Raw genomic sequence first — 15935 nt, forward strand, 5'->3', positions numbered from 1 at the left:
ATGCAATTATCATCTGATAACAACAATATATTTGGAGTTTATATGCAAAATCTAAATCCATTGCATTGGTTGACAGAAAATTATAACGATGGATCTGAATTGAGAGAATCCATCTCTTGGATTTAAGATGCCATCTTGGAATTGAGTGATGTGATGACCATTGATCATGTTCATCTAGATACAAGGAACTGCAGACACTGGTTTACAAAAAAGGGCACAAAGTGCCAGTGTAACTCAGCGAGCCAAATGTGAAGGAGGATCCCCACCTGAAACGTCACCTATCCATGTTCTCCATAACTGCTGGAGTTGCTCCAGGACCATGTCTTTTTTTGTAAATAAGCATCTGCAGTTCCTTGTTTCTCCTCATTACTTAGGAGATAATTTATTTTTCAACAAGATAATTGGTGTAAGTTGCTCTTCTATTTTTAGATGGCTAAATGTTCCAATCCCTCCATTTAACAATAAACATGATCTTATTGCTGAGTTTCTCCATGCTGCGTACTTCCATCATTCAAAACGATGAATGGTTCTCCAACTACACATTGCCATATCTAATGTGCCCAGTGGCAATTGAATTCTAACATTAATTTTCTTTTAATCTTTGAATAAACTTTAAATGAAATTCTTGTGTGAAATTAGAAAACTTAAGGCAAAATCATTTGAATTATTATACCTCTGCCCATTAAAGTGAAGCACCATATTGATTTATTTTAAACCACTCTTTAAAAAGTACCAAATTAAATAATAGTTTTTATTTCTAAACTGACTGTATTCTTGAAGAAAATTAATTAATTATATTGCTGAAATGTTGAATTGATATATTGTTGTGTAGTGAATGATATCTAATCATCTATATTTAGTTGCCATACCCAATGTTTCATTCTGATACATAGATGAATGAAGAAATGCTATGTCAGGAATTTGGACGCTTTGGCCCCTTGGCTAGCGTTAAGATTATGTGGCCCAGAACGGAAGAAGAAAGAGCCAGAGAAAGAAATTGTGGATTTGTAGCCTACATGAACAGAAGGGACGCAGAAAGAGCTTTGAAAAATCTAAATGGTGAGTAATTAGAAGCAAATGTATTCTAATGTGAACATTACATCGTAGAGAAGGTAGACTTGCTATGCGTTTTTGTACTAATATTGGTTGTGTACATCTGGCTGTATTTCCTTTAATCTTTCCATGATTGTACTTGTTAGCCATTCATGTTGCAACGTGTTAGTCTGTGTAATGCTTCTATTGTCCTGTGTTCATTTTAACACTGTATAGATTTGTTGGGATTGTGATCAATTATGTAGCTGACAGTCAAAGGAAAAGCAATTGTCTGAAAGATCAGCTGTTGAAGACCAGGTTGTTCTGCAATTTGTCAACAGCTATGTTTCTCCTCGTGGGAATCCACTGCATAGCTTCAAAACATACAGGCTCGTTAGTGTTGTTTTTTTTCATCCAACATACTATGGAGAACTCCTAAACTGAATTTTCCTTGGAGCACTTGCAGCACAGCGTAATTTGTTTTCCTAATGTATTTCAGATGTAGCTGATATTGTAACTTAAGCCTGTCTTCCTGAATTATTATCTGCATTGGAAAGATAAACAAGAGAGATTTTTTAAGTAATGAACAGGAAGTGAAAAGATATACAGAAAAATATAGGGTGAGAGGAGCTGAAAGCAAGAGACTAAAGCGGCAAAAGGGGTGGTGAAAATGGTCATTTCAAAAAGTGCCAAATTCTGAGAGGAATAAGTATTTGAATGTTATGCAAAATTTGCTGATGTATGCATGTACCCACTGTTAAAAATCTGCTTTTAGATTGTCAGAATGGTTCTAAATACTAGAGAAAAGTTAAAGGAGTGTGTTTCTATTGCGGTCTAAAAGTGGACAAAGTATCCAGTGAATGGAAGCTAGTTATCTAACAAAAGGAAGACGCTAAGTATTCTTAACCTCATTTAGTTTACAAGGTTTAGTATTGGTAAAATTGAGATATAGACTGTGGGATCTTGAGCAAATAAAAAAAATAAACTGCTGGAAGAATTCATCAGATCAGGCAGCATCTGGGGGAGGAAATGGACAGACAACAGATGCTGCCTGATCCGATGAGTTCTTCTGGGTTTTTTTGTTTTTGCTTTGTATTGGTAAAGTTTCGTGAACTGTTTTCCCCTCGAATTTTGAGAGTCGCATAAGGATAGGGAAGATATTTATTTGTTTAAGAAGTCAGAAACTCCTTCATGTAAAGTTTTAAGTTGCAAACAGTAATATTTCACCAGTTCACAACGTTTTACTTCTTTTCAGGGAAAATTATAATGGAATTTGAAATGAAATTGGGCTGGGGGAAAGCTGTGCCCATTCCACCTCATCCCATTTATATTCCACCTGCCATGATGGAATTAACCCTACCGCCACCTCCATCTGGATTACCTTTCAACGCTCAACCACGGGAGAGACTAAAGAATCCCACAACACCAGTAATGCAGCCGAAAAATCAAGATGACTTTGAAAAGGTAATTTAAAGAGCCTAGGTGAGGAATTTGCTCAAATAGAATTCACTGCCATTAACATGCGTTGGTATTTAGTCCGTCAGTGAAAATTTTCATGGCCATCTAAAGATTGTGGTAGAGTTTTTATTAGCTATATATGTTACTAGTATTCCTTCAGGCAAATAAATTAACTTTTTGTTTTTTTTAATTCTTAACCCAGATGCTCCAAATGGCATCAATTTAATGCAAAGCATTTAATATCGGAGTGTTTTGAATCTCTGAAATTTGTAATCTGCTTTGAGAATGTTGTATTTCAACGTTCTCAGTTTTTTAGAATCACAAGAAACTACAGATGTTAGAATCTTAAGCATAACGCAAAGTGCTGGAGTAACTTAGAGGATCAGGCAGCATCTGGGGAGGATGGATGTTTTGGGTCGGAATCCCTTCTTCAATCTCTGTTACAGTCTGAAAAAGGTTTACAACATTTCGGGTTGCTACTCTTCTTAAATCAAGACTGAAAAGAAGGCTCCTGTCCTGAAACCCTGCCTGTCCATTCCCTCCCCAGATGCTGCCTGACCACTGAGATCTTCCAGCACTTTGTTTTATGTCAGATGTTTAATTTGTCTGTCACAAATATAAAATACAGAACTTGCACTTGTATAGCACCAACTTTACAATAAATATTTTGTTCAAAATTGCAGAGAATATTATAACTCAGCTTCTTGACTTGTGATGCCTCGGCTTTGAGCCCCCCATTATCCAGGCAGGAAGATATGTTAAACAGTGTTTATGATTGGAATCTCTCCCTGAGGGAGGTTTTGTTCCTCTAAACCCTTCATCATATAGAGGATCAACTTGCAATTAAGGTGGTACTTTGAGGCAGAAGACTTCTATTTATTTTTGGGACGATTTAGAAATCTAAAAAAACACATTTCCTTTATTTTCCTTTAAGAAAGAGAACTCTCCTCTGCCTTTAAATATTTGACACGAACGATCAACCATTAGCCAGCATTTTTTATTGATAAAGCTATGGGTGACTCATAGCACATATGGAAACAACATCAGCACGCAATGGACACTTTGCAGTACAAGGAGCCTCTCAAGCTTCAGGGTTCACTCACCCCCTCCCCCCAATTATGTTTCCACTTCAATGTAGCCCTATAATGGTATTCCACATCGTGACCCAAGTACAGATGCCAAAACTACATTTTAATCAATATTTGTTTGAAACCCATACACTACAATAATGGATTAACTGCAGAAGAAATACATGCCCATCTCTTCTGGGGGTGGGGAGGGGGGGCATCATGCAGATCTTAGTAAATTCATCACTAGAATATATTTTGGGGAATAAAGGGAAGAGATGAGTGAAGTTGTGTGCGATTGGAAGAAGTGGGTCCAAGGACTTTGTTGCCTCATTTATTAAATTGGATTTTTCTCGATGGATTTACACTTCTGTCCACAAAAATTACAGGCTTTTTAAATTACGTTGGGTAATCATTGCGTTCAAATTCCACATTGTGCACGTTATGCACTTTACCAGAACTTTGATAGGAAGGTGTATTATAATTTTAATAGAATATTTGGAAGTTGCAATCTTTCAATTCTTCAATATCTAATATCAAATATAATATCAACAGTATTTACTAACTAAAGGCTTTGCCTTGCCGTTGTACATCTCCTTGGTGTTTTAGATAGTTGTTCAGATATATTTGTCTTTCGACTTTGCACATTAGGTCGAGGACAAAGATTGCTAATTGGGCAATTGAAGTTTTGTATTTTTTTTATCCATATTCCAATTTGTTTTCATCAATTAATGTCAGTGCTAAATTTTAGCATTATATTTGAGTGTGAATTATAGATTTGGAAAACGACTATTCCCTAGAATGTGTGATAATTACGCACATGTCACAAGGTGAAAATCCTGCTTATCTTCAAATCAAAACTCCACATTGATATATTAAGTTACTTCACTTTTAAACTACCTGTATATGATTTATACTGTAAAATATTGTCTGATATTCTTTGAATATACTGTTCAAAATATCAATTACTCTGAGCATCAGGAAAGATTTCCACATTAATTATTTCTAGTATCAGGAATATGTCATAAGCATTCTCTCATCAGCCATTTGTCCTGGCTCGAATTCCATCGCATTGCAAAGACAAATATCTTTGGTATTTATCAGGTACAGTGCCCTCCATAATATTTGGGACAAAGACCCATCATTTATTTATTTGCCTCTACTCCACAATTTGAGATTTGTAATAGGAAAAAAATCACATGTGGTTAAAGTGCACATTGTCAGAATTTATTAAAGGCCATTTTTATACATTTTGGTTTCACCGTGTAGAAATTACAGCTGTGTTTTTACATTAAAGGATGACCTGGAGTACAGAAGCAAATAAATAAATGAAGGGTCTTTGTCCCAAACATTATGGAGGGCACTGTGTTTCTATCCCTGCTTTACTATAGTGGCTTATTTCAGTTGTCTTAAATACATGCTTGTACTTTTTAAAATTTAGTACGTATTTATTTATAACAGTATAAATGTTAGCTTGAAGGTTTTTTAAATGCATTTGTATTTATATTTATACTTGCTGCTTAAGTTTCCAATACTCATATTATCCTATCTTTATTATCTGATGTGACTTCATATACAGACTCTGTCGCACGCCATAGTCAAAGTGGTTATCCCAACAGAAAGGTACACGTTTCTTCTTTTATTTTTCATTGCTGCTGATAGTAGAAATTGTCCCTTATATAAAATGCCTTCAGGTTATTTGTCAATCATGTGCTTTGGGCTAAGATTTTGGGTGGCTGAGCAATGGTCCCTTTATATGCTTGTGGATACTGCCTTCCAATTGTTTGATAAATTAGATTTTCTGAACTATGGAACTCTGTTCTGCCCATTTATTGGATAGCACTTGAATTATGTTCAAAGCCTTCTTGGGTATGTGAAATGTGGGTTCCGTTTCAGTGCATTTCCTTTAGTTAGTTTCCCATGCTATGTTTTAATTGCAATGCAGATAGTTCAGAAGTACGCGGTACTAGTTTGTTTCAAAACCTTTTGTCTGTCTTTGTTTTAATGTAGTACAACAAAAGAGTACAATTTCAAAATTGCACAAGTTGTAAGTGTTTGAATGGATCTGTAGATTTGGCTCAAGTGTACCATCAATAATTGATGTAAATGATGGGTTAGTTAAAATTTATCCTGGGTTTGATTAAAATTTATCTCGCTTTTACAAGCAAAAGCTCTGATCTAGTTTTATGCTTTGAATATTTAAACATAAATGATTCTGTTTCTACTTCAGGATGCTTGAAACCTGCGTATAATGATCTAATGGAACTTGTGTGAGATCACTGAATTAGAGGGTTTTTTAAACATACTTTTGAAGGTCAGGATTTTGGTGATGCGGCTTAAGTATGAACCAAGTACTTAAGTTGGGATCAAATGAGATGTGTTACAGTGCTGCATCATAACTGCACTGTGGCTGTTATGGTGTATCATTGCCTTGATGAGAAATAGAGGAAAACATTTAGGTAACTATGTTAGTGTTCCTTTTCATATTGTAATATTAAGTGTGCTGATGGGCTTAACTTTAACTGTGGTCTAGGTCAAGATTTCCAGAAAAAAACTTTTAAATGTATCGGTTCAAACAATTGTAGATTTAATTTCTTACAATGGATGAATGGGAAAGTGAAGCTAAGTCATTTTTTGAAATTTGTGACCTGGATGTTTTTCTATCTTGTAGTAGGAAAGTTTGAGAAATGAAATTGTGCTTTTTATATATTTTAATGTAGGGAAATATTTGCATATTTGTGCTGTAATCCCATGGTCTTTAGACTTTAGGAAAACTAATAATTATTAGCTTGTGTGTATGGCATTTATCTGTGATGGGCTTCAGATTAATATACTGCTGCTAAGTCAATAGGAGGGTTCCCTTGCTCAACTAAACCAGAACCTTGCCTTGCAACGCACATTCAAAATTCGTAATGACCATAAACAGAATTTGATCATGCTGGCCAATGATAATTTTAATAAACTTTCATGACACTTGACCTGGCCATGGTAAACAAAACAAGCTGAACAGTCTTTGCAGCGAGGACCTGGACAAAGCACCCTGGATTAATTGCAGAAAGTATTCAAATTTTGACGAGTCATTGGTACAATCATCTTCATTGGCTCTTGTTGAATTGTTTTTCTTTTTGTTGGCTGCCATGGTTTGGCTTTGGTTTTTGGAAGATCACACACTTAAAAGAGTTTGTCTCGGTGAAAGATGAAAGTGAAAGATGCATTAGGAAATCAATCGTTATTAAACCTAACATTTATTACATATTATGGATTTGCTGCAATCTTTCACGATTATAGTTTAATTTTCAACCAATTTTTAGCCTTTTCATGCATGGAGCAGGATTCTAAAATCGCCACATTAATTTAATTCCCATAGATTCTTTATATTGATTATTTACGTATTACTGGTAGGTAGGATGCTAAATGTTCTTGGTTACCAAATTAATAGTTTGTTTCATTTATGAAAAGCTGCTTTTATCTGTCAAGAATTAAAACCCTATAGTATGAATATTTGCTGCGTTCATAGCTAACAATGCAACATCAATAATTACAGTTTTTTAAAAATCTTGAAGCATACCTTTCAGAGCATTGTGGTAAATATTATTTAGTCTTTCACCAGATTCAGATAGCTCGGGCACTGTGTATTTGGAACGCGTTTCAGTGTACTTATCAGATTCTTCTTTTCCTTTTCATTAAAATATTCCCACATTCAGCACCAAGGAATATTGTCATAACAATACAAGGTTTATCGTTATTTGAGAAACTTTACATTGTATTAATTTTTCATATTTTAGTATATCTTCAAAATTAATTATGATGAATAATGCTATGAATACTTCAGATTCTATAGATAATGTATTTTTTATTATGGGGGGTAATTGACTTTTAATGCTAAAATTAAATATAGATCGTATTATATTTTTGTGTTTAATTAGGCACATAGTTTTCGTCATGGGAAAAACAGCAGTCTCCTACGCTATACATTAATATTAATTTGAGTATATTAATAATATCCATAACTCCATTTGCATAGTCCTAAATAGTGTGGATCAATGAGGGAAGGAGCATTAATGAACCTATTTTGGAATGTGGCTGGTCAGATGGGAGGATTGTCAATATGGGAGCATTTTGGAGATAATTACCATAACTGTATTTTAAAGTGCTTATGGAAAAGGGCACGTCTAGACCACGAATAAAATGATTAAATTGGGGCAAGGCCAATTTCATTCACATAAGGGAGTACCTAGCCAAGGTAGATTGGGAGCATTCACTTGCAGGTAAGCCTACATCTGCCTAGTGGGACGTATTCAAAGGAGCGGGACAGGCAGCATCTCTGGAGAGAAGGAATGAAGAAGGGTCTCGACCCGAAACGTCACCCATTCCTCTTCTCCAGCGATGCTGACTGTCCCGCTGAGTTACTCTAGCATTTTGTGTCTACCTTCGATTTAACCCAGCATCTGCAGTTCCTTCCTACACATCCTATTCAAAGGAGAACATGGCCTTGCCCTGTTCAAGGTGATCTTGTCCCTGAAAGGAGAACCCTGGATGTCAAAGGATAACAAGGGTTAGATAAAGAGACGAAGGGAAACTTATACCAGTTGTGGAGAATAAAGACAGGGAGGACCATCAAGATTACTTTTTAAAATATGGCGAGACATTTAAAAAGGAAAGTCAGAATGCACAGGGGTTCCAAAATATCCCTTTAGGATTAGGGTACATCCAAAGGAGGAATATATTGAGGATAAAATAGTATTAAGGATAATCTTATTAAGGATAAAAGAATAACTGGGGAAATAGTGGGGATCATTAGGGACAATGGGCAAATTGTGCATGGAGCCAGAGGTATGGGAAAGTCTTAAATAAAATATTGTAAGCTGCTCTGGGAGGAGGGAAAGACGTTGGTGGGCTGGATGTGGTGCCTGGGGTGGTGGTTGAAGCAGAAGCTTTAGCAGCATTTAAACAATTTTTGAATAGACACATGGATATGGAGGGATATGGGTTATGTGCAGGTAGATAAGTTTTGGCATCATGTACGGCACAGACGTATTGTTGGCTGAAGGGGCTGTTCTTGCGCTGTACTGTTCTATGTTCTAAATAAGCCTGGCAATTATACAGCTATGAGTGTAACATTAACAGTCAGGTATTGGAAAAAGAAATACTGTGGGGCAGCATTAATGATCACTTGTAAAGGCAGGGACTTATCAGAGATAGCCAGCATGGCATACTGAAGAGCAGGTCTTGATTGACCAAGAAGAGAGAACATGCTGGAATTCGAACAAAAGTCGAACCCATTGGGTTGAGCAGCATGGACATTTTGGATCAACATTTTGCATCAGTCCTGATAGGGACCGGGAACGTTTGCCAGGAGTTTGGGAGTGGAGGGGTTTGGGAGTTGGACGGAGAATGGTAGCTGCTAAGTGGAACCCGGTGCAGAGGAGGTGAGACCAGGAAAAAACAAAACTCGGTAGTTGGGTAACAGTGTATGGGAGGAGAGCACTGAGGGTATGGGTCACCAGAAATTAGAAAATTAAATGATTCAGAGAATATACCATTGGGTCGAAAACGACCCAAGAGGAAGAGGATCTGCAGATGCTGGAATCTTGTGCAGAACACAGTGCTGGAGTAACGATGGGTCAGGCAGGAAGAGGAGGCGGGGTGGCATTGCTGGTTAAAGAGGAGATTAATGCAATAGCAAGGAGAGACATTAGCTTGGCCAAATAAACTTATCTCTCCACTAAAATCAGTATGGGTAGCACTGCGAAATAGCCAAGGGCAGAAGACACTTGTTGGAGTGGTAGATAGACTACCAAACAGCAGTAGGTTGGGGATAGCATTCAGCTTAAAATTAGGGATGCGTGTAGCAAAGGTAAAGCATTTATCATGGGTGACTTTAATCTACATATAGATTGGGCCAACCAAATTGGTAACAGTGCTGAGGAGGAGGATTTCCTGAAATGTATACAGGATGGGTTTTTAAACCACTATGTAGAGGAACCGACTAGAGGCCTGGCCATCCTAGACTGGATATTGTGTAATGAGGAAGGATTAGTTAGTGATCTTGTTGTGCAAGGCCCCTTGGGCAACAGTGACCATAACATGGTGGAATTCTGCATTAGGATGGAGTGACATGGTTAATTCAGAGACTAGGGTCCTGAATTTGAATAAAGGAGACTGATGGCAATTTCTTAACTTTCCATTGTCCAGCCATTACTACTCGGGGATGTGGTGGAGATATAGCTTACACACTAACAGATAGCAAAAACAAATCTTCCGGTCGTCGTTTCTTGATTAATTGGTCTTTTATTGAAGTAGTACAAACATGATTCATATAACTTTTCGTTCTTACTAACTGTTTCATTTGTGTCATGTAGAGTACAAGTGAGTCTTATGGTAGTGATCGTGGTAAAAAACTTTTGTCTTTACCATCCCTCGAGGCTAAATGAAAACTCCCAATCTATGAGTCTGCGCTAGCCTCCTCAGATATAGACACGCCTTTCTACATATAAAATCCCACCCACAAGCATACAAAATGATTAAACAAGAAATATCTAGACATGGCTATAATATACTAACTTAAGCATAAATGGCTCCTACACACCGGCCCCTAATTGTTCTACGTATGAGGGTATGAGACAAGAATAGGCTAGGATAGACTGGCAAATTATACTTAAAGGGTTGACAGTGGAGATGCAATGGCAAAGATTTGAAGACCGCGTGGATGAACTCCATAAATTGTTCATCCCTGTCTGGCAAAAAAATAAAACTGGGAAGGTGGCTCAACCATGGCTGACGAGCGAAGTCAAGGATAGTATTAAATCCAAGGAAGAGGCATATAAATTGGCCAGAAGAAGTGGCAAACGAGACGACTGGGAGAAATTTAGAACTCAACAGAGGAGGACAAAGGGGTTAAGTAAGAGGTGGAAAAAAGAGCATGAAAGAAAGCTTGGGGGGAATATTAAAGCTGTGTAAAAGTGTCTTTGTGTATGTAAAAAGGAAAAGATCAGTGAAGACAAATGTAGGTCTCTTACAGTCAGAGACAGGTGAATTTATTGAATCAAATTGAATTGAATACCTTTATTGTCATTCAGACCTTACGGTATAATGGGGAACAAGGAAATGGCAGAACAGTTAAACAAGTACATTGGTTCTGTCTTCACTAACGAAGACACAAACAATCTCCCGGAAATACTAGGGGATCGAGGATCTAGGGGGGGGGGGGGGGGGGGGGGGGGGGGGGGGGGGGGGACTGAAGGGAATCCACATTAATCAGAAAATGGTGTTGGGTAAACTGTTGGGACTGAAGGCAAATAAATCTCCAGGGCCTGATGGTCTGCATCCCAGAGTACTCAAGGAGATGACCCTAGAAATTGTGGATGCATTGATGATCATTTCCCAATGTTCTCTCGACTCTGGATCAGTTTCTGTGGACTGGACGGTAGCCAATGTAACCACTTTTTAAGAAAAGAGAGAGAAAACAGGAAATTATAGACCAGTTAGCCTTCCAGTGGGGAGGATGCTGGAGTCGATTATTAAAGATGTTATAGCAGTGCATTTGGAAAGCAGTGACAGGATTGGTCAAAGTCAGCATGGATTTATGAAGGGGAAATCATGCTTGACTAATCTTCTGGAATTTTTTGAGGATGTAACAAGTAGAATGGATAAGGGAGAGCCAGTGGATATGGCGTATCTGGACTTTCAAAAAGCCTTTCATAAGGTCCCACACAAAGAGATTTGTGTGCAAAATTAGAGCACATGGTATTGGGGTTAGGGTATTGACATGGTTAGAGAACTGGTTAGCAGACAGGAAGCAAAGAGTAGGAATTAACAGGTCCTTTTCAGAATGGCAGGCAGCGTTTAGTGGGGTGCCGCAAGGCTCTGCTGGGACCCCAGTTGTTTACTGTATATTAACAATTTAGAGGAGAGAACGTGTCCAAGAAATCCTGAAATGGGAGGGAGAGGAGCCTGAAGTTGTGGTACATATAGGTACCAACGACATAGGTAAAAAAAGAGAAGAGGTCCTGAAAGAAGAATTTAGGGAGTTAGGTAGAGAGTTAAGGAGAAGGACTGCAAAGGTAACAATCTCAGAATTACTGCCTGTGCCACGCGACAGTGAGAGTAGGAATGGAGCGAGGTGGAGGATAAATGAGTGGATGAGGGACTGGTGCAGTGGGTATGGATTCAAGTTTCTGGATCATTGGGACCTCTTTTGGGGAAGGTGCGACCTGTACAGAAAGGACGGGTTGCACTTGAACTCGAGGGGGACCAATATCCTGGCGGGGTGATTTGCAAAGGCTACTGGGGAGACTTTAAACTAGTATGGTTGGGGGGAGGGACTCAAATTGGGAAAGCTAGCAGTCAGTGTGTGAGGCAGGAGGCAGAGAATGGTAGCACTCTGACCCAAAATGTAGGGGAGAGAGAAGAAAAAGACAATAAACAGAGAATAAGAGAGGGTGGGTTTCTTAAATGTGTATATTTTAATGCTAGGAGCATTGTAAGAAAGGTGGAAGAACTTAGAGCCTGGATTGACACCTGGAAGTATGATGTTGTGGCGATCAGTGAAACATGGTTGCAGGAGGGCTGTGATTAGAAACTAAATATTCCAGGATTTCGTTGCTTCAGGTGTGATAGAATTGGAGGGGCAAGAGGTGGAGGTGCTGCATTGCTTATCAGGGAAGATATTACAGCAGTGCTTTGGCAGGATAGATTAGAGGGCTCGTCTAGGGAGGCTATTTGGGTGGAACTGAGAAATGGGAAAGGGGTAGCAACACTTATAGGGGTGTATTATAGACTGCCAAATAGGGAGCGAGAATTGGAAGAGCAAATATGTAAGGAGATTGCAGATATTAGTAGTAAGCACAAGGTAGTGATTGTGGGAGATTTCAATTTTCCACACATAGACTGGGAAACATTCTGTAAATGGGCTGGATGGGTTGGAGTTTGTAAAATGTGTGCAGGATAGCTTTTTGCAGCAATACATAGAGGTACCTACTAGAGAAGGGGCGGTGCTGGACCTCCTGTTAGGAAATGAGACGGGTCAGGTGGCAGAGGTATGCGTTGGGGAACAGTTCGGGACCAGTGATCACAATACCATTAGTTTCAATATAATTATGGAGAGGGTCAGAACTGGACCTAGGGTTGAGATTTTTGATTGGAGAAAGGCTAACTTTGAGGAGATGCAAAAGGATTTAAAAGGAGTAAATTGGGACAGTTTGTTTTATGGGAAAGATGTGGAAGAGAAATGGAGTACATTTAAAGGTGAAATTTTAAGAGTACAGAATCTTTATGTCCCTGTTCGGTTGAAAGGAAATAGTAAAAATTGGAAAGAGCCATGGTTTTCAAGGGAAATTGGATACTTGGTTCGGAAAAAGAGAGAGATCTACAATAATTATAGGCAGCATGGAGTAAATGAGGTGCCTGAGGAGTATAAAGAATGTAAAAAGAATCTTAAGAAATAAATTAGAAAAGCTAAAAGAAGATATGAGGTTGCTTTGGCAAGTAAGGTGAAAGTAAATCCAAAGGGTTTCTACAGCTATATTAATGGCAAAAGGATAACGAGGGATAGAATTGGTCCATTAGAGAGTCAGAGTGGACAGCTATCTGCAGAGCCAAAAGAGATGGGGGAGATATTGAACAATTTATTTTCTTCGGTATTCACCAAGGAGAAGGATATTGAATTATGTGAGGTAAGGGAAACAAGTAGATTAGCTATGGAAACTATGAGATTCAAAGAAGAGGAAGTACTGACACTTTTGAGAAATATAAAAGTGGATAAGTCTCCAGGTCCGGACAGGATATTCCCTAGGACATTGAGGGAAGTTAGTGTAGAAATAGCAGGGGCTATGACAGAAATATTTCAAATGTCATTAGAAACGGGAATAATACCGGAGGATTGGCGTACTGCGCATGTTGTTCCATTGTTTAAAAAGGGATCTAAGAGTAAACCTAGCAATTATAGACCTGTTAGTTTGACGTCAGTGGTGGGCAAATTAATGGAAAGGATACTTAGAGATAATATATATAAGCATCTGGATAAACAGGGTCTGATTAGGAACAGTCAACATGGATTTGTGCCTGGAAGGTCATGTTTGACTAATCTTCTTGAATTTTTTGAAGAGGTTATTCGGGAAATTGATGAGGGTAAAGCAGTGGATGTTGTATATATGGACTTCAGTAAGGCCTTTGACAAGGTTCCTCATGGAAGGTTGGTTAAGAAGGTTCAATGGTTGGGTATTAATGGTGGAGTAGCAAGATGGATTCAACAGTGGCTGAATGGGAGATGCCAGAGAGTAATCGTGGATGGTTGTTTGTCAGGTTGGAGGCCAGTGACTATGGGGTGCCACAGGGATCTGTGTTGGGTCCACTGTTGTTTGTCATGTACATCAATGATCTGGATGATGGTGTGGTAAATTGGATTAGTAAGTATGCAGATGATACTAAGATAGGTGGGGTTGTGGATAATGAAGTAGATTTTCAAAGTCTACAGAGAGATTTATGCCAGTTGGAAGAGTGGGCTGAAAGATGGCAGATGGGGTTTAATGCTGATAAGTGTGAGGTGCTGCATCTTGGCAGGACAAATCAAAATAGGACGTACATGGTAAATGGTAGGGAATTGAAGAATGCAGGTGAACAAAGGGATCTGGGAATAACTGCACAGTTCCCTGAAAGTAGAATCTCATGTAGATAGGGTGGTAAAGAAAGCTTTTGGTGTGCTGGCCTTTATAAAGCAGAGCATTGAGTATAGAAGTTGGGATGTAATGTTAAAATTGTACAAGGCATTGGTGAGGCCAATTCTGGAGTATGGTGTACAATTTTGGTCGCCTAATTATAGGAAAGATGTCAACAAAATAGAGAGAGTACGGAGGAGATTTACTAGAATGTTGCCTGGGTTTCAGCAACTAAGTTACAGAGAAAGGTTGAACAAGTTGGGGCTTTATTTTTTGGAACGCAGAAGGTTAAGGGGGGACTTGATAGAGGTCTTTAAAATGATGAGAGGGATAGACAGAGTTGACGTGGAAAAGCTTTTCCCACTGAGAGTAGGGAAGATTCAAACAAGGGGACATGACTTGAGAATTAAGGGACTGAAGTTTAGGGGTAACATGAGGGGGGACTTCTTTACTCAGAGAGTGGTGGCTGTGTGGAATGAGCTTCCAGTGAAGGTGGTGGAGGCAGGTTTGTTTTTATCATCTAAAAATAAATTGGATAGTTATATGGACGGGAAAGGAATGGAGGGTTATGGTCTGAGCGCAGGTATATGGGACTAGGGGAGAATACGTGTTCAGCACGGACTAGAAGGGTCGAGATGGCCTGTTTCCATGTTGTAATTGTTATATGGTTATATGGTTAATTAAATGTAACATCTCTAAGGTTGCAAATCATATAAAGCCGGGTGGCATTGTGAGCTGAGAGGAGGATGCTATGAGGCTGCAGGGTGTCTTGGATACGTTGGGTGAGTGGGCAGAAGCATGGCAGATGCAGTATAATATGGATAAATGTGAGGAAGGCAGATTATTATCTAAATGGTATCAGATTAAGAGAAGGGGAGGTGCAACGATACCTGGGTGTGCTTGTACATCAATCACTGAAAGTAAGCATGCAGGTACAGCAGGCAGTGAAGAAAGCCACTGCGAGAGGTTGTACTACAGTTGCACAGGGCCCTGGTGAGACCGCATCTGCAGTACTGTGTGCAATTTTGGTCTAATTTCAGGAAGGACATTATTGCTATTTAGGGACTGCAGCGTAGGTTCACCAGGTTAATTCCCGGGATGGCGTGACTGACGTATGATGAAAGAATGGTCGACTATGCTTGTATTCACTGGAATTTAGAAGGATGAGAGGGTTTCTTGTAGAAACATATAATATTATTAAGAGGATTGGACAGGGTAGATGCAGGAAAAATGTTCCCGATGTTGGGGGAGTCCAAAACCAGGGGTCACAGTTTAAGAATAAGGGGTAGGCCATTTAGGACTGAGATGAGTAAAATCTTTTTCACCAAGAGAGTTGTGAATCTGTGGAATTCTCTGCCATAGAAAGCAGTGGAGTCCAATTCACTGGATGTTTTCAAGAGAGTTAGATTTAGCTCTTAGGGCTAAGGGAATCAAGGGATATGGGGACAAGGCTGTAACGGGGTTCTGATTTTGGATGATCAGCCAGGATCCTATTGAATGGCGGTGCTGGCTCAAAGGGCCGAATGGCCTACTCCTGCACCTATTTTCTATGTTTCTATCTCTGGAGGCTGGAGGACATGGATGACATTTTGTGTTGGAACTCTTATTCACACTGATAGTAGCAGCGGGCAGAAAGCTGGAAGAGATGTGGGGAGGGTACAAAGCTTGTTATGTGTGTGTGGGGGTAGTGGGAGAAAGGGGTGCATTTTGAAGACGGGGGGCT

At 39.0% G+C, this 15935-nt stretch overlaps 1 protein-coding gene across 1 annotated transcript in view; it reads left to right on the forward strand.

Moving 5' to 3' along the window:
- The window catches only part of u2surp (U2 snRNP-associated SURP domain containing), a 94245-nt gene that overhangs the window by 39711 nt on the left and 38599 nt on the right, over positions 1-15935 (forward strand). The window contains exons 9-11 of the mRNA XM_055645678.1: positions 894-1059; positions 2288-2496; positions 5137-5180. Of these exons, the coding sequence (XP_055501653.1) occupies positions 894-1059; positions 2288-2496; positions 5137-5180 (419 nt within the window). The remainder of the gene's footprint in view (positions 1-893; positions 1060-2287; positions 2497-5136; positions 5181-15935) is intronic.

Source organism: Leucoraja erinacea, chromosome 14, assembly GCF_028641065.1.
Source record: "Leucoraja erinacea ecotype New England chromosome 14, Leri_hhj_1, whole genome shotgun sequence".
NCBI lineage: Eukaryota > Metazoa > Chordata > Chondrichthyes > Rajiformes > Rajidae > Leucoraja > Leucoraja erinaceus.